The sequence below is a fragment of the Dicentrarchus labrax genome, unplaced genomic scaffold, assembly GCF_905237075.1.
Source record: "Dicentrarchus labrax unplaced genomic scaffold, dlabrax2021, whole genome shotgun sequence".
NCBI classification, from domain to species: Eukaryota; Metazoa; Chordata; class Actinopteri; family Moronidae; genus Dicentrarchus; species Dicentrarchus labrax.
In genome coordinates this window covers 25,240,097-25,266,548 of record NW_026136705.1, presented here as the reverse complement: position 1 = coordinate 25,266,548, position 26,452 = coordinate 25,240,097, and the positions used below count along the sequence as shown (strand labels likewise).

General features: G+C 38.7%; 1 protein-coding gene across 1 annotated transcript in view; it reads left to right on the top strand.

Annotated features, from left to right (window-relative positions):
* The window catches only part of grk6 (G protein-coupled receptor kinase 6), a 56,063-nt gene that overhangs the window by 961 nt on the left and 28,650 nt on the right, over positions 1–26,452 (top strand). The window contains exons 2-3 of the mRNA XM_051400267.1: positions 8,959–9,054; positions 25,038–25,150. Coding sequence (XP_051256227.1) covers positions 8,959–9,054; positions 25,038–25,150 — 209 coding nt within the window. The remainder of the gene's footprint in view (positions 1–8,958; positions 9,055–25,037; positions 25,151–26,452) is intronic.

Sequence of the window (26,452 nt, the reverse complement as noted above, 5' to 3'; positions counted from 1 at the left end):
AGAGGTCCGGAAGGGGTTGCAACTGTGAAATGTGATTGCAGCGACACATCGGGTTTCCCTTGCTGATGTTGCAGCATCGTCCTGACGTTTGCGAAACAGGATGTTGAGGCATAGCAGCTGTGCTGTCCTGAGGTTTGTAGCCTGTGCACAGAATTTCAATGTCTGGTCATTGAGTTTTAGGTTTCATGTTAAAATGAGTGATGTTTTAAATACATATGAGGGCCTCCTAAGATCTCTTAAGTCACCCCAGGTTTAGATAAAGGCATAAAATGCAAATGTAGGATAAAAACATCTTTCAAACACTGCAGTCTGTCCTATGGCATGATAACACTCCTGGGTAGTTACAGCATAAACTGTACACCGACATCTTATTGTGAACAATGGAAACACCATCAGAGAGCCCTCTGTTATTGTTATCCTAAACAGGAAACAAAGGTTTGGTGACTGTTGCCAACATAATCCTAATGCCATCTGCAGAGGGACAGGAGAAGATGAGTGTCATGATCCCTCACTGTGAGCTCATCTGCTCAATTCAGCTTATCTGTTGTGCTTGGAGAGGACCAGGACTCAAGCCTCGGTGTTGGCACCCCATCCGCCCAGCTGAAGTGCCCTTCATCTGGGCAGAGCAAGGCACCATATCTCCCTGACCTCTGACCTCACTGGAGACTCGATGTTCTTTTATCACCAGGGAGCAAAAGGTGTTTTTATCATCATCACCATTATCATATGTGTTGGACAGACGTACTAGACTGTGTGATTCAGCTATAAAAAGACACACTTGATAATATAAGATGTTTATATAGGTTTGAAGGAAGTTAATGCAAAGAGATTTATGCAGCCTGATGAGGCAGATAAGTTCACTGCTTATTAGTTGTCAACACACCCAGCGCAAGTCTTCACTGGAGGAGGTAACAGCATTCAGTTTAAAGGACTGTATGTATATTTTTTGTATCTTTAAGCCTTTTAAAGGCAGACTCCTCGGATTTTACAGCTTTCCAAAGTTTGATTACTGTACGCCATCAAGTTTATCTTGGCTTAGGGTTGAAAATTTGAAAGCTTGCCACACACCGGTGGGGGGGTTTGAGGGAAGTGGGGATTTAGGATGTAGCATTGGTCAAATGAAAGACAGTATTACTGTACGGTGCATTTGGGAAATTATAGGATGCAGCGATTTAAGTGTAGAGACTGAAATAGATGCTTTTTTTTAATGTGGAACTACGTGAATTTACCTCCTTTGTGGAAAAAGACTAAAAAGTCTGTAAATCTAAAGTATGTCAGTGGTTTGCCAACAGTATTGGTTATGCTAGCAGCAACATGTTGCTGTCCATAACCTTGAATTTTACTTTATGTAAAATTAATTCAAATCGTACTACCCATGTAATAATAATAAATAGACAAAGCCAGCTATACAGAGGAATGGAAACCACCTAATATTGAAAGTTGGCATCAAATTCCTATTCATATCTTCAATCTTGTTCTCTTATTCTTTGATTCGAAGGTTCCTGATTTAAGTAAAAAACATTGCCAGTTTGTTGTATTGCTTGTAACAACTACTTGTCTCTTTTGAGTCCCTGAACTTTATGAAAGTAGAATACTAAATTGCTGGATGGCTCATTTAGTTACAATTTGCTTATACTTCACATTACCACCATTTTCCAAAGCACCGATTTCCATGGCAGTTTATTTCCTCAGAAATCTCATTGCACAGACCTAAAAGTTGCTTGAAAGCCATCTGCAACTAACTTACTACAATTAACTATTATTCATAACAAGTCAAAGGTCTCTCTGTCTCTGCTTTGGATTTCTGTTATTTTTTTTATCCAAGAGCAACAAAGACTTACACTTACTAGTTATTCATGGACGGAGGCAAAAAGGAAAAAAATGGGTATAGAATTGGAACAAAGACATTTTAGATGGTGTTAAAAGTTTAGGGTGGAGTTTTCCTTTACAACAGGCAACATTAGGCAACTTCCCATGGCTGCAAATGGCAGGGAGAGAGGAAACAGTTTGAACCTCAGTGAGTAAAAATCACGTAGTGTGACAGCAGTATTGCACACTGATGTGAAGATAGGCAAACACTTCGATTTCTTCATTACCTAAACAATGTCCAGTGAGAAGATCAACCTGTTAAGCTAGGTTGCCTTCAGTTATTATCGTGCGCTCACAGAGATGAAGCTGTAAGAGCAGGAGTTGGCGATATATGGACTTTTTTTCAGGCTGTACAGAGCCTACTGTCCCAGCCTGTGACTGGTGGAGGTTGTACCTGCAGCCTGAAAGGTAGACCTGCAGACACTACTCAAAACCCTCTGCACATTTTCTTAAATAATAAAACAAGATTAATCTATGTGTTCATTTACAGTTAATATTCTCCTAAAAAAGACGCTCAAATTGACCATCAATCAAACGACAGGGACTGTGCGAAAGCAAAGGACAGCCGTTAGTAAAGATGCAAATGTGAAGTTTATCATAAAGTTTAAGAACTCTATTAACTAGACCTGTGTTAGAGCATGAGTTTGAGAAGCCCAGTAACCAGTTTCATATAATAATGTGTGATTTGCCGTATCTGTATAAATTCTTCCTCTGACATTAGGACAGTTTATCTGCAACAAAACGTACACAATTGCATGTCTGTATAAAAATACCCACTGTAAGTTCATACGGTTCGTTTGAGCTACTTAAGGTCAGGTACATATAAAAGGAATGTGGCTGACGTCATGACAGACAGAAAACAGCACCAAAGTGTTTTGAGACGACCTATAATTACCCTAGTTACATCTATTAGTGTAATTTTCTCCTGACGTATTTCTTGTTTGTTTTAATCATGTGGGATACACCAGGCTGGCTGTCAAATGAAAGTTCAATCCCCAAGTAACCTGTAGCTTTAGTTTGATGTTTTTCTTTTAATTCTGTTAAAAAGTTTGCCTTTGATAAATACAATACAATAAAAGCGTTGTTAACATATTAATAGAACGCTAGAAGGACAAAAACGCTAGAGAGCTTTTAATCTGAAACCGATACAGGAGGTGTTCAGTATATGTTTTTTTCATGTGTGACGTGTGAAAGGTGTATATGTTGCTGGTATATTGTGAATAGGACAATGAACAGATGATTTTGTGACTGCGCTCACCTGTTACCATGGGCACTGAAATAAAAAGGGAGCCATAACTATGCGCTGCACACGCAGGCAGTGTGGCCCAGACTTTACTCAGTATTGTCAGTTACTGGCTGCAAACTCTTCTATGAGTTTTGTAAGAGGAATAATATATGATTTCTTCTTTTAGAAGTTACAACTTTCAAACTAACTTAAACACTAAATGCCTAAATAATGTTCAGAAGTACCTGGAAATGCAAACAAATATGGTCATTCAGTCCGTCATTCAAGGTAATCAAATGCAAATTAAAGGTAAAAAGCGTTAGTTTGTCTATATTCTTGCCCTCAGATGAACAACTCTTCAGGTGTACCATTGTCTGATGACGACTTACCTTTGACCCCATGTGACCTGAACGCAGCCTAATACATAATAATCATCATCTTATTGAAAATGACTGGATATTTGAAATTTTGGTTTTTCCAAAGGGTTTTATGGTGCATTGTTTCCAGCATGGTTTATACATGTCTGTTGTGCTGCTGTTTTCCTCTGCATGAAGAGTTTTAGACTATGAAGAGCTGTCTGTTAGCTTGTTGGCTGTTGTTTGATAGCTTTATCCACTTGAACTCTTGTATAATGGTACTGACCTCTCATAATCTAGAGATGGCACAGGAAAAAAAAAAAAAACACAGCTTATTTGATTAAAACTACTGAGCATTTCCCGTGGCTACTTCACAGTAAAAGTCATTTTCTTCCCTTGAATCCTTTTAACCTGAAAAGCAGCTGCAGGAAGTGTAGAGTTTATCAGGTTCATTTCACTCTGGTTCTTCAGAAGCACTTGTGCTCATTTGTAGTTTTAAACTGAAGCCTTTTAGGAGGGCAGCTTGTTTAGGCGCCATCGAGGAGAACCTTGCAGGATTCTTGATGATTCAGTGCAGCAGTAAGACGTCCTGACCAGGTGCTCAAAAGACTTCATGACAAAACAGGGGGTGAGTGCGGCAGGGGGAGGTTTTTAGACTCTCAGTCAGGGACTTGTTAAGAAGAAGGACTTGTGCTGGATTTGAAGTATGTGAGGACAGCAGGAAGATGTTGAAGATGTCCTTGAAGATATCTGTCAGTTGATGTTTTCACTCCCTGGTTCACCCCGTCGAGATCATATTGGCAGAGGTTGTGGACAGCACCTCGTCACAGTTGTGACAAATGAGCTGATTAATCAATCAGTCGGTCAATAGAAAAAGCCACAACTCTACTGCATGCTTCGGGAAATGTTCATGCATTTATTGTTTTATAGTAAACTTCCTGATATCAGTTCAGAATAGTTCCCCCATTGGGTGAATATTTGTCATTCATTGATTAGCTAATGGCCAGAAAAGCAAAAAAGCAAGCAAAAAAGCCAAATGGTCTCAGGTTCCAGCTTCTGAAATGTGGGAATTGTGCTGCTTTTGTCTTTTTTACATCATTTTAAATTGTTTTTTTTTGTTTTTTTAACTTATGAGTGGACAAAACAAGACATTTGAGTTACTGCCTGACTGTGTTTTACATACCAACATTAAAAAATCAGCTGATGTGTCATATTATGTCCCAGGAAAGAAAAATACTATTCTCAGAACTTTCAACGTAGGATTTAAGGACATGTGATTGATTTAAACCGAGTCTGGCTTTGAACTGCTGCTGTCACATTGACATGGTGCAAGCTTCAGATCACTGCCCCCCCGGGGTCAGTGTTGGCGACTATTTTGAGTTGACAGCATCTGAATACAGTTGAAGCAGTTGAAGCAGTTGAATACATCTATTGCTAATTAAAACTTTGGCTCCAGCCCCCCCACAACCCTGCGAAGGGTAGGTGGTTGCAGATAATAGATGGATGAGTGGACGGTAAAGATAGATCATTTAGAACAAAAACAAAGTTCCCCCGGACAAACAATGGGGATCAGTGATTGGTTGTTGCACCCACAGCTCATTCATGTTTCAGACCGCCTGCTGATTGGTCGACTGCTGCTCTCCTCCACTCACTGGACACGGTCAGTCCAGAGAGCCACATGAGAGCATATTCACTGAAAGATACTGAAGTCTAAAGAAAGGCAATCCAGGTACTTCAAAAAAAAAGTAGCAAGGGAGGAATATCAATAAAAGCCTTTATTGTACATTAATCTGTCCCAACCATCTGACTAAAACCCCCATTGACTAGGAACTGGAAGTGCTAAAATGTGAACTCATTTCTGGGTATATGATTCATTCTTGCAGCACTGGATGTTAAAAAAACAACTGCCTTACATGTGTTTTATGAGGAAGGACATGCTCTCAACTAGAGCTGCAATGATTAATCAATTAGTCAGTTGACAGAAAATTAATTGGAATTTATTTAGTTCATTAGTTAATCGTGTATTGAATGCATATTGTTGGGTTTTAAACTGTTGTTCCACAAACAAACAAAAAAGACATCACTTGCTCTGAGAAATGATAACAGTCATTTTTCACTATTTTATGATTTTTTTTTACAGACTAAACAGCTAATTTATTAATCGAGAAAAAGACTCACAAAATAATTGATCATTTAAATGATTGTCAGTTGTAGCCTGATATTCAGGAGGATACACACCATGTGCTTTATGGAGTAACATTAGACATACTGGTAGGAAAAAGGACATTTAATTAAATTCAAATTCAATTCAATTTTATTTGTATAGACAGGACACTTTTCAAATAGAGCAGGTCTAGACCGTACTCCTTATAAGATTATTTACAGAGACCCAACACCATTGGCAATTTATTAAGGTGGTATGGCCGTACTGTTATGTCAGGCTGAAGTTCAGTGTCTTTAGATACTATATCACGTCACAGACTGTTGGTTGAATGGACTTCCTCCAGAACACTGCTGAGAAGTCACCTGGTGGTCACAACGCTTCTCCTTACTCTCTGCCAGTGTGGGAGGATTTCATGACTAAAAGCTAATTTGACTGCTTTGAGTCTAATTATGCATGTTTATCATTTGGTGGAGAATCAGTGTTTCAGTGCCTTCCTGTCTCACTGACAGGCCATATTGTCATGCTGTTTGTCTTCATTTACATTTCCCCTAATGCAGAGAACGGACATCAGGGATCTTGTTTTCTCTGTTATCAATCAGTTTATTGGTAATTCTGTGGCTGATGTTATCATCTGTTTCCCGGACACAAACAAAACATCTTGTTTGCATTGTATCTATGACAATAATCCATTTTTACTCGGGCATGTCTGAGTAGCAGCTGCCCTGCAGTATTTGAATAGCAAATCCTGAGGCGTGGTATTGACTTTCTCCTGGTCAGAACACACAGTGAGTCTGCGGCTGTATTCACAACATCTCTCTGTTATCAGTAAATACATCTACAGCTTCTACACTGTGTCTCTGACTGTTTGATCCTGGAGCATTACTAAGGGCAATCGGTCCCTCAGAAATTTTATAGCATCACCATGTTTAATCTTCGTGATATTGCCTCTGGATGAGATTTGACGGCCGCCCAGTAAAATGTTTACAGAAGGCAAGGAAGTCATTTCCACTGGACTAGGGAGGGCATGTCCCCCTTCATTTTACACTACCAATATAATTTACTCACTAAAATCTCTTTTAACACACAACCTTTGACTGTCCAGCTGCTGAAATCCAGATGAGAGAAGCTCTAAGTTGTTAAAAAAAATATTGATATACTCATCTGAGTCCCCTTCAGTTATAACGTGCACTCCAAGTTATCAGCTTTACGTGCAGCAGCATGTGCTTTGTGGTTTTGCCTCTCAGGCAACATACAGCCTCGCTCCAAACCCCAAAATAACCGCTCACGTCTGTTCAGCGATTCAAACAGGGTTCATGCTGCGCTCATTGATAGCTGTTTCCCTCAGTTAGAGAAACAGTTGACCAATCATGGCATAGTTGTGTATTAATGACAGTAGAGAGAGCGTGGATTGAGCTGCACACCTATTTTACTGTAATCAACTTCTCCACTAGCAGAGCTTATGGGCACATTCTCTGTATGTTTCTCAGGTTAAAAAGCACATTTCTATATTGATTTATGATATCAAAGGTATTTGTTGTTTATCGAGCAAAAAGTGCCAAATATTTGCTGGTTTCAGCCTGTCTAATGTGAGGATTACAAAATTTCCTCTGTTTTATATCAATGTAATCTGAATGTCTTTGGGTTTTGGACTGTTGGCAGGACAAAACAAGGCATTTTATATTATATATATATATATATATATATATATATATATATATATATAAATATTGGATTTTTATTTTGACAAAACAATTCAGTGAAAAGTCAGAATTTTAGTATATTTTGTATTGTAGTTTCTGATTGGTTCGAATGTATTATTAATTTAATATAATTTAATATAATATAATATAATATAATAACACACTTGACAGACAGGATGAATGAGACCACTATTATTTACTCAATTATTTTTTAGATTAGATCTTTCTGTGGTGAATGATGTTACACAAGTTCAAGGTGATGTCTTCAAATGGCTTTTCTGGTCAGACCAACTGTGCAAAAGCCAAATATATATATAGTTCAGAATGACATAAAACAACGAGAAAAGCAGCAAATACTTGCACCTGAGAATGCAAATGAATCAGCTTGCAGGGACTTGAAACTTGCATGAGATTGCAGTGAGCATTGTGTTGCCTCTCTTTCTTATTATTGCAGTAAGGTGAATAAAACCTGTGGAGTGTATGAGTGGCTGCACAAGCTTTTAAAAGCAGCCTGAGCACTAACGGGGAGAGGACAGGAACTTCCTCTGGTTTGACTTTGTGCTTTGTTCTGATTGCTCAAGTGATGTTTGCGCTTTGAGTTCACTCTGCAGTTTCTCAAGAAACTGTGCACCAAAACCCACAACCATGTTCTACTATCCTTGTGAAGACATTTTGTTGACATTAATCCTCACCTTGTGGGGACCTCATCCCCAGTGATTGGCTTATCAATAGCACAATATTTTATTATTGCGGTTATCGTAACAGCCCTAATTTAGAGGCAAATATTGTACTTTTTACTTCTACTTAGAACTTTTGCATCTATGCCTTTAACTTTTAAAAGAGTCTTTTTGATTAATGTTGTTGTTACTTTATTTAAAGAACCCCTCCAGACATGTATTAAGACATATCAGCACACAAATAGTCTGCGTGGACCAATGTGCAATGTGTGTCTGATATGTTTTTTTCACAAAAAAAAGTAAATTAAATCCTAAAAAGGCATCTATTCCTTCTACCACATAAAAAAAAATCCAGAATCTATAAATATGCAAATTCTGTTAATTTCTAAAGTTTTCTCGCTGGACACAAGATGTCTCCTACTTTACTGTCAAGTCCATTATGTGTGCTTGTGCTCTGACGGCTTCAAGTTTCTATATCACTTCAAGTTGCATTGATTTCCAAACAATTTGTCACAAATCATGCTCGTAGGCCCTGCTCTATAAAATCAGATTTTAATGAGCACAGAGAAACTTTCCACTTTCAGCAGATGAATGTGAAAACTCACCTGTAGGAATATTTTTGAGTTTTGAGTGGAGGCAGACTTAAACTAACTTTGAATACTTTGCCAGGCCTCCGTATGTATACCAACCAAATAACTGAATAAATCAGCAGAGAGGACTCACTGATCCATGGTTGTGTTGACATTAATAGGCCAGCTTCATCACCTGGTCTATTAATGTCACGTCTTACATATTCACGCTGACGATCAGTGTATTGTCTCTTTGGTGTTGTGGTGTTACTGTATTAACCACCAGACCTCGTTTCTACATCCACATCTTTTCAGAGTGCTTTTTTTGTCACCAAAGCAATCATTCTTGGAATTGATTTTTAAAAGTTTTAAAAGTTTGAAACCTGTTTGTTTTACAGGAGGTGGCGGGAACAGAAAAGGCAAAAGCAAGAAATGGAAGCAGCTTCTGCAGTTCCCCCACATAAGTTTGTGTGAAGAGCTGCGACAAACCACAGGTAAGATAGCGGTGTCTTTCTCCAGTCTCACAGGATAGGGCTTTTATCTCACTTGACTTGAGAATCTTTGTGGTGTTTTATGTGTTGAGCCTGTCTGAGGCCTTTGAAACAGATTCAAACTTTTGGTATCCATAACTGAGTTGTTGTTGTTGTCTAAACACCCCTTCAGCTAAACAAATCTTATGTAGCCATCACCAGACCTCCATATCATCAAGATCATCATATCGTCTAGAGGAGGTAAAAGTGAGACCTTCTGAAATCCTGTGATCCTTTTTTGGCTGAGTTTGGAAATGTGCCTCTGGAAATGGCTTTTTGGGTGTTTTGTGGTTGGTAGAGATAAGTTCCTCCACAGTTCCTTTACAGCTTTAATTTATTGGTTTGACTACATCTGCAGTCAACTGGCTCCTTAACGTCCAGATGAATTGAAAAATGTAATTTTAACCCTTAAAGATTGCATCCTCAGTTATATTGTGATCCTATTTAACAATGTATATGTATGTAACCGATTCAGCCAACAATATCACAATCAATCTTCAACTTTTAGTAACAGCACTGCAAGCTACCGAAGCAGAGTGTTTGCAGGGGGGCCGGGCCTCAATAATTGTTGTATGAAAACACAACTTTATCCGTGATTTGGGTGAAACTGGATCATTTTTTATGGAGAGAATATTGTCTGGTTTTCCCTCTGACATTGTCTAGATGCGTTTCCGTTAACCTCCCAGTGTATATAACCTGAAGCTAGTTTGATGATTTATAGAGATTGCAGATGGACTTGTTGCTAAAAGAAGCTGTTACCAACAGTAATTTCAGATGCCGTTGACTAGTTAGCTTGTGCAGCTGATGTTAGTCAAAACCGGCAAATAAAAACACCTCAGTGCTGTATTCCCTGTCATCAAAGTGTCTAGTGTTGCATCAGATGCTGTATTTGGTCCTGGTCTGGATGTGCTGTTCACTTTGTGTATTTCAATGTGGAAATGCAACTAGTCTAAACTTTTTCAGTTGTCTGAAGCAGGACAGTGTTCATTCTCAGTGGCCTCATACTTACTATTGTATGATTCATTTTATTGGATTTATCAATACTCACTTAGCCTGAGTAGACCTTGCGTGTTTTTTTTATTGAATTACGGTAATAACAAAAGTTCACTTGAGCACAGGGACATTTTTGGGATATGTGCTCCTCAGCATGTGTGTTCTAATATAACAGACAAAATAGATCTAATATAGAAGAAGCACTTAGAGTAAATTACTTTCTGCCCATGAATGTGTACATCATTATAACAGTGTTGTGCCACTTTATTGAGAGACCAGCCACAAACTGAGCTGTACAATGTTATAGGAATGACATGTGAATTATATTTTTAAGATGGATTTTCCCTTTAAGTGGCAGCAGCTGACTCTTCTTTGTAAAGGAAAAGTCCCAACAAGGCCTCCAGACCGGGACGTTAATGTATAATTTACTACAGAGGACGGCTCTTTGTATAGCCCTTTTTTAAAGAGCAAATCAGCACTAAAGGTCATGATTTGAGCTGTGGATGTTGTTACGGTGGCCCCTAAGGTTCAAAACAAAGTTCACAAGTACACAACACACCATGTACTTAAGCACAGCACAGATATACTGAAACCTGAACTAATTATAAGGCAATATTGCAGTATTTATTAATGTATTAAATTTCACTTAGTTTATGTGATCAATGTTGATTTTTAATTTCCTCTGTGTAGCACTGGTGGCCTAATAATACTGTACAAAAATAGACATCCATTCATCTATACACTAGTTAGCCATTGCTCTCAGGTTACTTATAAAAAAAAAGCAGAAAATGGATGTTACACTCTTGGCCCCAGTGAAAAAAAATTACTTTATTAGTTCCTGTACAAAGAACAAAAGAACCAACAAAAACCTGCGACCGAATCTGGCAATCTGCGCCTTAGCCGAAGACACTATGTACAAGTACTTAGATAAAATGTTGTTTGTAAAGAAATAGTTCCAACACGTAGCTCCTTCTAAAACCACAAATAGTGTTTCTTACATTTTTGTTTGTGTGCAGATTAAACAAATGAGACACAACCTGTTACTCAGTGAGGTGTTGGTAGGTTTTTCACTTCATTTTTTCACTCTGGACAGAGCCAGGCTTGCATTTTGAGTTTCATATTCAGCATACAGATACAGTTTGACTAATCTTCTCATTTAACTCTCTGCAACAAAGCAAATAACGTATTTACCAAAATGTCATATTACGTATGGAAGATTGGAAATGCCTTCCCTATAGCAGCTTGGAAAACAACACCACTACCTGTTCCATATAGTTGAAAATGGGGACATCAGCATCTGGTACCAATTGGTACCGGTGCCGATCAAGGCATCTGTATTGGCTATGTTGAGCTTTACTGATACATTTTTCATGTGATGTGCAGCCATCATCATCTCTCTCGTTGTTTCTTTCCTCCACACTGCTGTGTGTGTGAGAGACGCTCAACACGTCACAAGTGCAGCAAAAGTCCCATGAACAAAAAGAGTAATTAGAGTAATCAATTAATGTAATCTGTGCAAAAGATGTAGAGATAACGGAAATAACTTCTCAGCAGAATACGGACAGTTCATTCAACTCAGGTCAAGGCTACATCGAAGCACCAAACACTGGAGAGAGAAACTCCCTCCACACATTGATAAGACCAAAAAGATTACAGATGCTTTGTTATTTAAATATTTTATTGTGTAGCATATACACTTCATTATATAACATTGTTCAATCATAACATGCGGTTGATTTGCAGTCTAATTATGCTTATAATCAGTTATATTTTAAAGAGTTTCTTTGTGACACCAGAATAACATAAACATACACATCAGAAGCATTAAACCGTTCCATAAACTTCTGTCACCCACTGGAATTTGATGGCCCCACGTGGGTGCTGGTGATGCAGGAACTGCCAAAACTGTCAAATCAACAATTTACCTGTCAGTCTGTATAACTTTTGTGCTTTTTTTGTTATCGACTGATCGAGTTGGATGATGTAGTGTTGGCTTTTGTAATTGTTTAGGGTTGCGTTGCTTCCTGTCCAACACATGGAAAAAAATGGATAGAGTGCTGTTCTTCTGCTTTTATTTTTCCCTTCCACTATTTTTTTAGATATTCCCAGGACCTGCTTTGCCATGTATGTGTACAGAGACTGCTAATCAGCTAAAACTCAATTGTAGCTGTCACACTTTTATACTATGTTCAAAGATAAGCAGCTAAAATCTGTCCTAACTTGACTCTGTTCGAACCAAGCACCTCATTCATCCAGTTCAGAAAAGTCAAGCGCATGATAACTCTGAATGCATTCAAGCTGGAGGGAAAAAAAATAAAAATCTTGCTCAAGTTGTACCACAGAGGAAACTGTGGCATGTGCGGAAAGAGGAAGCAGGCTGGTGTTTTTGCTGTTTCAACCAGCAGTATGGTTACTTTCATTTTAACAGGTGACAGCACAGAGCTTATGATACCAGAATAACTCAGATATACAACCAGGAGAGGATGGGAGTGAAAGTGCTCCCTGCACTTTCACAAGATGAAGAAAAAAAAGTAGCTGGTGGTCTATAGGAATTAGGAATTCAAAAAAATGAAAATGTAATTTTGAGGAGGTAGTTGTTTGTGTATATTATCTACAGCTACTCTATATCTATTTGCAGAAATGGAATATAATATTCATAGGTCTGTTTTCATTAGAGTGTTATCACCTGATAATAAAAGTTGTGCTTTTGTTACCTTAGAATGAGATGTTTTATCTACAGTGGCCACGGGTTGCCTTCCATGGAGTCCGCCATGTTGAACTGCCATGCTTTTACAGTAGCCCACAATCGACAAACCAAACACTGACTGTAGATACTTTTTTTCACTTGGGCATCATCCCACCCTTATGCCATGTGCCCACCTCACTCAGCTATTTTGGTGGGTCATCTCGGCTCCAGGAAAAGCGCAGTGGAGCTCTTTGCTTCACAGAATTGGATGGAACCACCAAAACAACACGGAGGAAAGCCAAGAACAGTTAATAGTCTCATGATTACTGAAATGTTCCAACAATGGCGTATGTCAAGTATTTATCTGAACAACAGCGGCAAAAGCTCTTGATAATTATACATTTAGGAGGGAATGGGTTTAAAAAAAAGTCATGCTAGATTAATATAAGAGCTGATATGATTAGTTCATTATTATTGCATCATTTCTGGATGCGCAGGGCCCTGCCACCAAATTCACATTAATAAGTATGCAATGTCCAGTTACACTTTCAAAATAAAGCTTGTATAGTTCACTTTGTGAAATGTGTAGTGAGTAGTTTGGTTAGGTTTAGGCACAAAAACTAATTCCTTTGGTTTGGGATAAGATTGTAAGCTACAGTATGTACCTGATGTAACTTAAGTACATTACATAAGTTAACTTATGTAAGTTACTTAAAATAAATTGTTTACTATTGGTTTCACACGGGATACCTCCATGCCACTTTCTCACTCTTTAAACTACGTCACTTGACTTTGACGGCCGCCACATCCTGAAATTATGCTAGCGGGATACCTAGAGCGTCATATTTTGAAGTGGCCACTGACCAAGTGACAGTATTTGAAGACTTCAGAGTGAGACCAGGTTGGCTGTACAGTGCTACTGTTTTGTGTTGATTCAAGATAAAGTCATGGCTCCATGCAGGCTTTAGGACATGCATAAAAGACATTGGTTGTTATGAGATAAAAAGAGCTTTTATTCAGCTGTTGGGCTATATCTGCTGTCTTGAAGGTCTTATGTGTTTATGTGATTTTAAAGGTGAGTGCACACACAACACATCTTCTGTTATCTAATACAAAATAAATAACTGGGATCTTTTGTCTTTGCTCTGAGTTATTGTATCGCTTTATGCAGCTTATCAGCTAGAGTATTGTAATTTACAATACATTCCTCTGATAATGTGGAGCACCGATAAAGCTGCAGTATGGGCATCATGTTTGATTAATCTCACCACAGCCAGGAGGTGAATAAGAGCAGCAGTATCAACAAGAAACATAACGCATTAGAAACTTAAACTGCTGTGGGAAGCCAGTTGGGGATCATGTTCAGCAACTCCTGCTGTTGCTTTGGTTTCATTCAGAATTAGTAATACTTAATTGATCCCCGGGGAAAAATTGGGTTACTGAGGGGTGGAAATGCATGTGGGCAATCCCCCAACAGGCCTCCAATACTGAAAATCTGTTTGGGACTTTCCTAGAACCACATCAAACCTGGGGCTATGAGAGGCAGAGTTTACAACACTATGAATGGTGTGAGTGTAAGGACGACCCTGGAGAGGGCTGGAATCAGGGCCGTAAGTTGTGCTACAACTGCTAGCTGGTGCTACAGAGGTTAAAAATTTTGTAGCATAGGCCACACAATTGTAGCACAAGAATAAAACGTATATGTTCATCACTTAATGTTGCATATAGGGCTATGCAAAACATCCATGTATGATTTTTCTTTAAAATTACATCAGTTAATTTATATCATCATATTGATTGCACAAATCTGTAAAGAGAGAAACAAACACAACAAAAACAACATTAAACTCTGTTCGGGAGCTGTGCCTTGTCACCGGGACCAAAGTATCAGGAGACAGTTGCAACATGGACCTTTTCTTTTGTAACACAGGGAGCCACTTGTAGGTGCACTGCGAGTGGCTTCCTTTGCTAACTGTAGTAGCTGCTGTCCCTAGCTAGTTAGTGGTCATACAACGAAACTCGTGGGATGTTGTACTGTGTTAAAATAAATTAACTAAATAGTCTCCTTGCTGGTTGTTCTGACGCATTCAGATACATATATTTGAATAATTAAATTAGTATCATGAATGCGCTATGGTTAGTCGACTGTTGGCGTTATCTAACGACTACTAGTCGACTAGAAAAATCTAGTCCTGCTAGAGATAACCACATAGAAATTACGGGATTGTGCCCTGAAAATTGTGAGAATTGGTGTTGGATTTATAGACTCTATGCAGCATCTCTCAATAGACTGTAACTTAAGTAGAATAGCGAAGCAGCCTCGATTCACCTCACACCCAGAATATTTATTTTCTCTTTTCTTAGCGACAACACTAGTAACAGGAACTGTAGTCAGTGTTTGGTAATTGAACTTTAAATGTCTGCCTTTGGGACAGAGAGGATTCTGTTTGCTTTGACAGTTGGACAAAGTACTGCATCTAGAATTATTGGATGTGAGCTCCCGCCCCTGGCGGAAATCTATAGGCCTAAGGCTGGATTATAAAAGAAGGGCCTTAAAGTTCTTAAGGACGGATGTGGGATTGAGTCAAAATAAACTACAGTGTGTTTGTTCATGGTAAGGAAGGAACACATCATGCAACAGTGTGACTCATTGATGTTTTTTTTAATAGTTTTTGGACAACAATGAAGCTCTATGGCACAGAGGAAGAAAACATATCCAGCTTTAATATGCACACAGTACTTGGTAGTAGAATACATTCAGTGTTGGTTTTCGTATTTTAATTTTTTTTTAAGATATTTTCACATTAAGAAAAATATAGAATTTTGCCTTTGTCATTTTTTAAAAATATATTACCTCGAAATCAGGGAATCGGCGTTTAGTGATGTGCAGAAGTCTGTCCTGTCAGTTTGTCATGCTAACGTTAGCCCAAGCAGCTAAAAGTGCGGTGCTGTCAACATTGTTATGGCTCTGAAGGATGAAGGATTTTAGGGATGTACCCGACTAAAGGAATTTTTTATCCAATAAGAAGATTAAACTATTTTTTCCTGTGGTAAAAACGCAGCTACGTGAGTCTCGTGTTTTTGCCTACTTCACGTTTTACTGCCTTTCTTTGTCATATGTGACGTGGAAAACATCAGATTTCCTCACAACCAGAGATAGTAAAAGAGTGCGTTCTGCTCATAATTTACTAATAAAAATCCCAGCACACCACTGAGCGTCTCTGCTGCCGGGCTGCTGCAGCGCCGTGTATCAGTCACAGTGGATGGCAGTAGAAGAGGTTGTACCACCGTCTGGTTCAAAAGTGTTCAGCCAACTTCACTGGCAGCCAGCGTCGGAGCAGCCACTGCCCCTACTTTGCTAACTCTGACCCTTTTCCATTTCCGCAGTTAATTTTGTGGTTTGTGGTCATTTTGAGACTCGGTTTGACAAGTTTACAGCCTGCCGAGCTGTGACTCTTTGTATAGACTGAAGGTTCGAATCCTAGGTGGTGGGTGGATTCTAAAGTTGGCTTGCTAGTAGTTTGTCATTATAATCAATAAATCTAATTCAACTGATGAATGTCATAATTAGATTTGAAAATGATGAATATTAAATTATTAGACAAACGTATTACATATTACAGTAATGCTAAAATTATTGATATTAATGCTATATGTTGGCCAAAATTCATTTTATTTGACTTTGATCCACAACCAAACATATGTGGACAGAGTATCCAGTATCGCTATTGGATATTTTTCTCAAATCTTTCAGCCTTTTGTGTGTGTTCTGTTGTAATCTGATCGAGTGGTTTGACCTCCCTTGAACTAAATAACTAACTATAGCAACATGTGATGTCAATGTGATGTGAACTATAGCCACTGTCATGATACATCAGTGTTCCCATCCATTGGAGGTCTGTTTGTGTATGGAGGCACTGTCACTGCACACAGGCTCTTCATGGTATACATCCATACATGGCACCCAGGCTGTGCAGAGTAAACACATAGGCCACATTGTTAGGAAGACATCCATTAAAGAAGAAGCATTGAGGCCCAGCTGATGATGACCTGTGATTAAACTTATACTGCCTTGAGGCTCAGTGTGGCAACAGACGGACTGGTTAGGATCAAAAGCCGGACGATGGTTTGAGCCACAAAGATGAGTATACATACTGTATGTGTTTGTTGGGGCTTCTACAACAATTAGTCACCAGAAATAGACTAGTACTAGGAAAAGTACAGGAAATAGATCAGGAACTAATAGCCCATTTTACAATGCAGGAACTTATCTCAGAACAAAAGAGCTGTTTCAGAACTTCTTTCATTTTGAATATTGAGGTGGAAAGTACATACATGCAAACTACATACATTTTCTCAAGCACTTTCTTCTTTTCTGAATTTCTGTTGTACCTTACTTACTTTCCACCTCTGATCAACTGCATTGACGTACATCTGTTGGTTGTTGCCCATCTTTGGTCAAGAATGAAAACATCTCAACAAGTTGTTGATGAATTAAGATTAAATTTGGTTAGGACATTCATGTTCCCCAGAGGATTTATCCTAATGACTGTGGTGATCCTCTGACTTTTTATCTAGCCTCACACATCATCAGGTCAAATGTTATATTTGTCAAACAGATTAGCTATTAAAGCTAATTCCCATTAGCCTCTGCTGTACTTTGTGGTAATAAACCAATGTTTGTGTGTTGATGCTAAACTAAACTTTTGAACAGGGTAAACATTACATCTGCTAAACATAAGTATGTTAGTATGCTCATTTTGAACATGTTATCATGCAGATGTTAGCATTTATCTCAAAGCGCTGCTGTGCCAAAGTACAACATCAGAGCATGGCAGTAGATTTTTTGTCTTATTTCACTCCACTATATGTATTTGACATGAGTTTGACTCCACCTCAGCAAACATTAAAATGCTGTCTACATTTGAATGTATCATTAATAATTATCCACTAATACTGTATAGTCATATAACCTGCTGAAAAGGGTAATTTCTGCATAATGAGTACAGCCTGCTCATGGATTTTTTGAAAGGCTGCTGCCAAAATTAGTATTTGAGAGTCAAATCAAAAAATAAAGAAAAATAAAGAAAATCTGAATGGGAGAAATAATAATTTGCAGTAAATTCTAAACATTGGGGGGGACCCTGTCCCTGGGTTCCCTGGGCTATAGTATTACATTACTGAAGTCCTCTGACTTGTCTAACACAAGTTTCCAGAGTTCGACCTCATGTGTACAGCATCATTCCGACTGCAAACAAGGACTGGTTGTCACTAGAATCATTCTTGGGACTGGGGATGAGAAGGGAGTTCTTGTAACGTTATTAGCTTTTAAACAAAGCTTTGTACCCAACTTATGAATAGTCTAAAAATAAGAGTGTTATGAGGCCAACGGCAAGCTAGAGGAACTGTATTTGATAAAATTGTTTAAAGCTGATTATCTACTAAAGGAAAATACCCAGAGAACATTTCAAAGTTTCTTCTACTTTGCAGACAGGTGTCTTGTAGTTTTTGTGCTCTGTTTCCACCTCTGCACATCTCATTTCCAACATCTATTCACAGCTTTTCAGATGTGTTAAAATGCACACGAGTGTGAAAAAGGGACCATTACATCCTGATTCAGTTCCTGATTTATTCCGGGGATTCGTCGGTCAAACAGAGCAATATCAGTTTTTGCTTATGCTAAATTATTCTGTATGTAAAATGAAGTTTGGTTGAAGCAGTGGGTGCGTCCATGATCAATGGCAGATGTTTTTTTTTATTCAGGAAACGCTCACAATAGATGTGCTTCTTTCCTGAAAGGTCCTATGCAAATAAGCTTTGATTTGAATGCGTTGTCACAGATGCTGTCTCACAGACAGTGTGACACATGGAGGCAGGAAGTTCAATATGTAGCTGCACAAAACCACATATGATTATAAAAGCTGAGGTTCCGGGGAGGGGAGGAGAAGAAATACTGATATGTTCAATTAATAACAAAAGTTATCTCAGGACACTTTTCAAATAGAGCAGATCTATACTGTACTCCTAATTAAATTATTTACAGAGACCCAACAGTTCCCACCATGAACAAGCACTTGGCGACAGCGGCAAGGAAGACCCTGGCTCTAGATGGTTGGCCGTCTGCCTCGACCGGTCAGAGAGAGAAGGACAGACAGAGACAAAGATGCACAGCGGCACAATAGCAACACATTTACTAGAAAGAATGTCTTATGATGATGATGACGACGACAATGACGACAATAGCCACGATGATTGTGAAAGATGAATAATAATGATGATGATAATATTAGTAATATTGCCAGTGGGGGTCACGCAGGACCACGACAGTAGGCGCAACCCCGATCCATAAGAACCTGCAAGACAAGAAAATTTAAAAACTCAGGGGAAGAAGTGAAGTTAGTAACATGCATTAATAGTTAAGTGTGAGGAAAAGGAAAGTAAAACGTGATGATTAGGACGTTTGAGAGTGAGAAGTGAAAATAAGACAACTGTTAAAATATGCAAGGAGAAGAGAAGAGCTCAGTAATGATTCAGCTCTGAAAGTCTTGCTGAATTTGACTGTTGACTGTTTTTATGAAACTACAAGAAAGAGGTGAGTGGGAGGGAGTCTTGAGAAAGACATTCAGGAAACTGTCAACTTCCTTGTTTGTCAAACAGGTTCGCTTTTTTATCTGTTTCTTTTCCTATTCTCTCCTTTCTCCTCTGCTCTCTTCACTTTTACATCACATATTTTTACAGGCGATATGCAACATTTCTAGCTGGCAAAACAATGTCTACTCACTGTGATCTTTTCTCCTTTGTTCAGATGCATATCTGCCAATTTTGTTCTAAACCAGGGCAGAGATCAAAGCTTTTTCTGTAAATATATCATATAAAACTGGGTTTGCAGAACATTCATTTGCAAACACTGATTTCCCTGTGAGTCTTATCTCACAACATTCTCAATCTTGTTCCCAATGAAGGAAATCTTTCTGTTTCTGTTGTGTTGACTTATTCTCTGTTTGAGAATGTGCAGAGGTACAATGTTGTTAAAGTCACATGAAAAGAGAGCAGACTGGTCAGCTGGTGTTTGCCAATTAAAATGGAAACAAGTAGGAAAAGCAGACGTGAGGGAGGGGTGTGTGGATGAAAGATGAGGAAGTCTTTGGAAAGAAGACAGTTGTCCAACTCATTCAACAATATCCACTTCCTCAGTCAGAGTTCGGCCTGTTATGACATTACTGCAGCAAAGCCAGGGTTAGATTGCTCACACAAGCTATTTTATCTAAGGTGTGTTCAGTTGGTTTTATGTGGCCTGATGTAATTTATAAGACATATATGGACAAGTAAATAGTAGTAACAAATATTTTGTTGCAGTCATTTTAATTCCACTTTTGTGTATCACCACTATGGTTGTAACTGTGTGTGAAAAAGTTGTTTTTCACTTTCTTTTTGAAAGTGGAAACATAGTATTGGTCTTTGTGTCACTTTAGTTTCATCAAGGCAACAGAGGACATATGTAATTTGTCTAATGTTTTGCTGTTTTTTGGTTTTGCCGTTGCTGTTCTTAACCCTTGTGGTTTGCTGCTGTTGTCTGTGTGCGTCTTTCTGAGAGACACGTGCAGGTAATTCTGTGCACATGTGCTTCTTCTCTCTGCAAATGGCAAATGAAAGCATCTTGACTCCTGATAGATGCTGGCTCCTCCTCTCCCCCTCCTCCTCAATGCTCTGAGCCCCCATCTACAGGCCATTAAAGAAACTTTATCTTAGGCTGGCCTTTTTACACAACTAGTTGCAGGAAGCACAAAGCAATTAAAAAATAATCAAGGTCTCATGCAACACATTAGTAACAGTTTATTTCACTAAAGTTAGGGCCACACTAGATTTTAAATTAACTATGATAGTGGCTTCAGAACCCCTTTCTGTCAGCAGCTCTACACAAAAACATTTATATGTAACATTACAGAAATAGCAGTATTGTACTCCTGACTAATCTGATCACTGATATATATGTTGGGGTCCCTTGTGACAAGTCAAACTATAGTTTAACTGACCATAAAAGCACAAATGCTTGGATTAGTCTCAGCCAGCATTAATCCTGGAGTTTGATGATTTGCTGGCGGAGAAACATCTAATCATCTATTTTATTTTTATTTTTAGCCATATATTATATATTATAGTATAGCCATTTTTAAACTGCCTTTCAATAACTATGTTAACTATGAGTTATAAGTAACTATCTTACCATGTAGTAACTATAGTAACTAAGTTACCATGTAGTTACTATGATAATTAGTTAGTTAGTTATTCAGGACCTTCTGGACATTTCTTGATAAAAGCTTTAAGACGTGGTTAACAAGATCCAGCATCTGCAGCCATGCTAGCAGCTCTGTGAGGCTGCACTTAGGCTGCGCTACCATGATCACAATGTCAACGCTAACATGTGGATGTTTAGCAGGCATAATGTTCACCATGTCCAAAATCTTTAATTTAGCGTGTTAGCATGCCAAATGTTTGTTAATTAACATAAACACAAAGTGCCGCTGAGTCTGAGAATGCTATTAGCTTTCTTGGTATTTGGTCATAATTCAAAGTATTGGACATATTTATATTTTGACCTGATGGTGGCGCTAGATGAAGCATTAGGAGATCAAGTTTACATTTAATTCTGAGGGAAACGTAAGTGTCTTTGGCAGGTTACATGGCAATCGATCCAGTAGTGGAGACATTTCACTCAAATCCTGTGAACCTCGTGGTGGCACTAGAGGAAAGGTCAGGGGATCACCAAAGTCAGTAGGATCCATCCTCTGAGGACCATGAATATCTGTAGGAAAATGTCATGATATTGCTGTTAAATATTTCAGTCTGGAACAAAGTTGTAAAGTGCCCATCGACCTAAATTTGCATCTCTATAGCCACGCTGCTAGCATGAGTAAAACAAAGAAAACCCATTACATGTACTACAGTGTTACTAGAGTTATAGGTGAGAATCCACCATGTCAGCTTGTTTACTTTTCCCCCGATCATTCGATAAAGAAAGGGAGACAGTCAGAAGTGCAGAAGCCTTGATCCGGTTTCAAACCCGTGGCATAATAATTTTACTGTAGGGACCCTGAGGCCTGCAGAGCCAGCTGGAGGCCAGAGACAGAGGCCTCTTTGTGTAGATTCTCTGTGTAATGATGAACAACATGTTCTGTACAGTCCTGGAGCTCCTTTCATGTACATCACACCTCCAGTGATGTTTTGAAAAAGTCCACAATAGTGAAAAGTTCCCAGAACTGGGGGATGTTATATTTCACGCATGAGCAGCCAGTGTGGGATCGGCCAAGTAGCTTCATGAAATTTAATGAAGCTAATTTTTTGAGCAGAGAATAATGGGCTTGAAATTATTGTAAACAGGCCTTATAGCCTGTTAATTAGCAATGGTAATTAAAGTCACATTAGTCTTGAAGCTTTGGAACAACCTGAGGAGTTTTTTTCCTGTCGCCTTCCAGATATCCCACTCTGTTCAGCTTCCGTCCTCTCTTCCCCCCCCAGTTTTTTTAATTGTTCTTTTTGCCTTCGGCTCTCATTTACTTCAAATTGTCCTGCTCTGTCCACTTTGCAGCAGGACGTAGGAAGTATTAGAGCAGAGTAGAGAGAAAAGAGATCATTAGAGTAGAACAAAGAGGACGTAGCAGCGTAACAGAGCGAAACAGAAGAGAGATAAGTAGAGCAGAAAAAACTCATAAAGTGGGGAAAAAACAGAGCAGAACCTGACAGAAGGAGGCATCATTTACTATCAGTCACTGTGTCATTGGTAGGAAAAGACTCAGAAACGTGACAATAAAAACAATTAGATGAGCACTCCGCCCAAGTCGTGCTCAATGAAGGACTTAAAGACAAGATATCTCCACTTCCGCTTCTTTAATTGAAAACACAAGTCCCACTCTCAAAATTCTCCAACTTTATGGTAGTGCAAAAGTATCCCTTCAATCAATAGGTTCTTTCAAAGTTATCAACACTCCAGAATGTTTTATAGATAGGTACATCAGATCATAAAGTGATAAGAAACAGGGTACGGGATGTTTTAGTTCTACGCCCAATTGAACACAACAGCTTTTTGCAGTTAACCTGTATTTATGTTGGTTTTGTCTGACAATGTGATCATAAAATAATGATTTTTATCTGCAGCTCCACGGCTTGGGAAGTACTGCTTGGTTAGGAAGTATTTCAGAATTACAAGCTTCAGAGAAATGAGCTGCTCTGGCAAAGACAAACCCAGGTGCTATGGTTTGATGAGTGGGTGTGTGCTGTGTCAGGCGTGGGGATGTACTTGTATGTGCATGAGCAGGCAAAGAAAAAGATAGGCAAGAAAAATGGTTTGGTGGCTGTTATATGAAAAGAAAGAAAAATAAGTCAGCTGTCAAATGGATGTAAAAAATGCTAAATCATTTTCAAAATATTCAAAACATTTAGTTTTTAATGCAAATTTGTATGTTGCAAATGTTTTCAGAGGAAGGAAATAAACACAAGAAATTTGCTAGGCCTGAAAAATACACTCGTTGTGTTTTGGTGTGAAATATTAAATGTTCAGAATGTTTAAAGTTGTTGTCTTCGAGTTTGGACTTGCCTTGAATCGTTGCCTGTAAAGCCCCCAGAGATTCTGTGTGGCATATCGGGTTGACCTGACTCGTGAGTCCGACAGGTCTGATTGAAGGGTTTTGCAGGTCATTTTGCTCTCCTCCCTGAATCACATTTGCTTGCGTGTTAAACTTCCTGAGTCGCTTTGCATCCACATGAGTCAGAGATGCAAATCAACATTTCCTTGATGTTGTTTTTTGTCCTAAAGCAAAGCTGGACAGATAACCCCAACAACCCAGACATACTGTTTATCTAAAACCACTGCAGCTAGTATGGTTTAGGGGTTAGAAGTCAAGGTGTTATATATAACCAGTGTTTTTGAAAACATTAATATAATATTATATCATGTATTGAGGACGGTTTTTTTTTCATTGTCTTTACTCCAGTTTATGATAATCTCACCTAATTTTTTTAACGTTAAAAAATAAAATAAACTAATCATGCTACTCCCTTGGCGCATCCTTAAGGCACCCACTTTAGGAATAACCGACCTACACGTCTAAAAAAAACGATATAAATTCGCCCACAGACAAAGTCCCACCTTCTTCAACGTCAAACATTTTCTGATCGGTCATTCTTCTTACTTTCACGTGTTTTCGTTTTTCAGTCTTTCCTGCTATTTACTTTTATATCTCCTCAGTAAGTTTGCACCTGCACCTTTAATAACAATATTCCAGTGAATGATGTATGCAAATATTATCATAAAGTAGGTGTTCACACCAGCAGCTGTGCGTGCTGATATTTGATTATTAAATGTGTTTGCGTCATTCAATGTTGTTTTCGGTCTCACTCAAATTTCTGCTGCTGAATCATATTGTTGATAACTCAATGGATTATACCTGTAGGTTTGTTACTAAGAGGTTGGTGGTTCAAATCCCTGGTGGGACCGGGCTAATCCAGGCCTTGCTTGAGCATTTATTCGACCTGCCAGTTGGACTGTTAAATGTCCAGTCGCACTTTAGGTACCGCATATAAAAACAGAACCTCCACAGTAGACGCTCTGAGTGACTTTTTGGGGAAAGGTTAATAACATGTGGATGGCAGATAATGATTCATGTCTGGTGACGCATTTCCAGTGAAGGAACTTAATGTAATACTACATGTTGCCATTGTCACAAGTTCTGCTTTTAATTGTTTTCTGGCCATGTTAGGGAGAAAGATCAAGAGATCATACAGAGTCCAAATTCCAGGTACTTTCAGGCGGCGCTGGTGATAACAATCGGTCAAACAAATGAGTTGCCGTATCACAACAAGGACTGCAAGAGGCATTAAATAATAACCGCTATAAGACCATGCACTGTGTATACTATAACCAAATCCATTACACCATAAAGAAAACAACATTGTTTTATGTTGGAAAAACTGCCACAGCTCCTTGTAGAGGGGGTGGGGTTTTTCCAGGATGGTTCAGATGATTGTTTGGTTGCAAACTGCAATGGGTGCAGAACTGTGTTTGCTGTGTGATGTAGCGCCACTATGTAACAATTTTTCCTGGGATTAGATGAGGTGTTCTTTATTTTAGAGACTACAAAAACTGCATGAAATGCATTAAAACTGATGGAAATGTGTTATATTTTGCTTAAAGTTGCTTGAGAAACATCCTAATTCAAAGATAACTTAAGTGCTACAGTTAATTAACCAACTTTGTCTTTCTCTGTCTCTGTAGAGAAGGACTACAGCAGCCTCTGTGAGCGCCAGCCTATCGGACGGTTGCTGTTCAGACAGTTCTGTGAGACTCGACCTGAACTGAGACGCTGCGTCAAGTTCCTGGATGCTGTGGTAAGAATAGAGAAAGAGTTTGTGTTTGTGATGGGATGTGTGGATGATGGATTGTCCTGTTCCTGGAAGTGTGCGTTTGTTTGGGTTGGAGAGTTTGAGAGTTTTGTCCCAAATGCCCTTTTCCATGACTACCAGTGTGGAAAGACAAAAGGAATGAAGTGTCTGTGTGGGGTGAGGGGGGGGAGGTGGGGGGCTCTCAAGGACTTGGGTTTCTTTTTTGAAATGCTCCTCAGTTCCTGTTATAGACGGGAAGGAAGTGTGTGAGTGTGTGTGTCTGTGTAAGAAGAGATATGTGTTCATTTTCTTCCCACCTTGAAACCATCTTCAGCTCGTGCTGTGGTGAGAAGGCAGGTGTCAAATAAAAAAAGAGATTTGATGAAGAAGAGGGTGAGGAAGGACAAAAAGTTTTTTTAAAAGCAAAAGATTCCTTTGAAAAGAAACAAACACATAAACAAATGTCAAAACACAACAAGGACACAACTTGTTTACCTAAAAGTAAGCAAGAGAAGGATGTTATATAAGGGATTAAAAAGAGAATTAAAACAGCAAAGTGCTTAAAGGGTCACTTCATGATACATAGCTAATTTTATCAAGTAGCAATGAAGATGTTTTTAGATATATAGGCCAAGATCTGGGACATTACATGCAATATAATGGACATCATTGAACATTTAGAATTAACCATAAATACTCACCTGTACTTAATATTGTACACACAAAGCTATCTATATGCAACTCACAACAACAATACTATTAGCCTGTTTATATTTTTGGCATCATGTAAATGATTTGGTTTTTTTTTTTAGATTTGCACTTTCTCTTACTTTGTACTGCAACAGCTGCACAACAATTTGAGGACGGTATTTAGAGCCAGTGTTTGGTTTGTTCATTCTTGGCTCCTGTAGATACATGGTGGTTCAACATGGCGGCCTCTATGGCATTTGTTGATAGAAACAGCTGATTCTAAGGTAACAAAAACACAACGATTCGACAAATATCTCCAAACTGCTGACATCGCTTCTCCTCCACCTACTTCTGCTCTGCAAACGAGAGGTTACACAACATCACACTGCAGTATAGTGGTATCAGGTGCAGTATGATTACAGTTACGAGTACAAGAGAACAGTATCAGATTTTGAGTGTTTTTCTGACACGACCCATGTCAGTGTTACAAAAGTGATTCATATGAGTGTTTTTCTGTCTTTAGGGTCTCTTTAAAATCCCCTAATGGGGATATTTTCAAGGCACCCCATCCAAAAATAAAACCAAAACTGTTTTGTGATTTGGGTGAACTGACTCTTT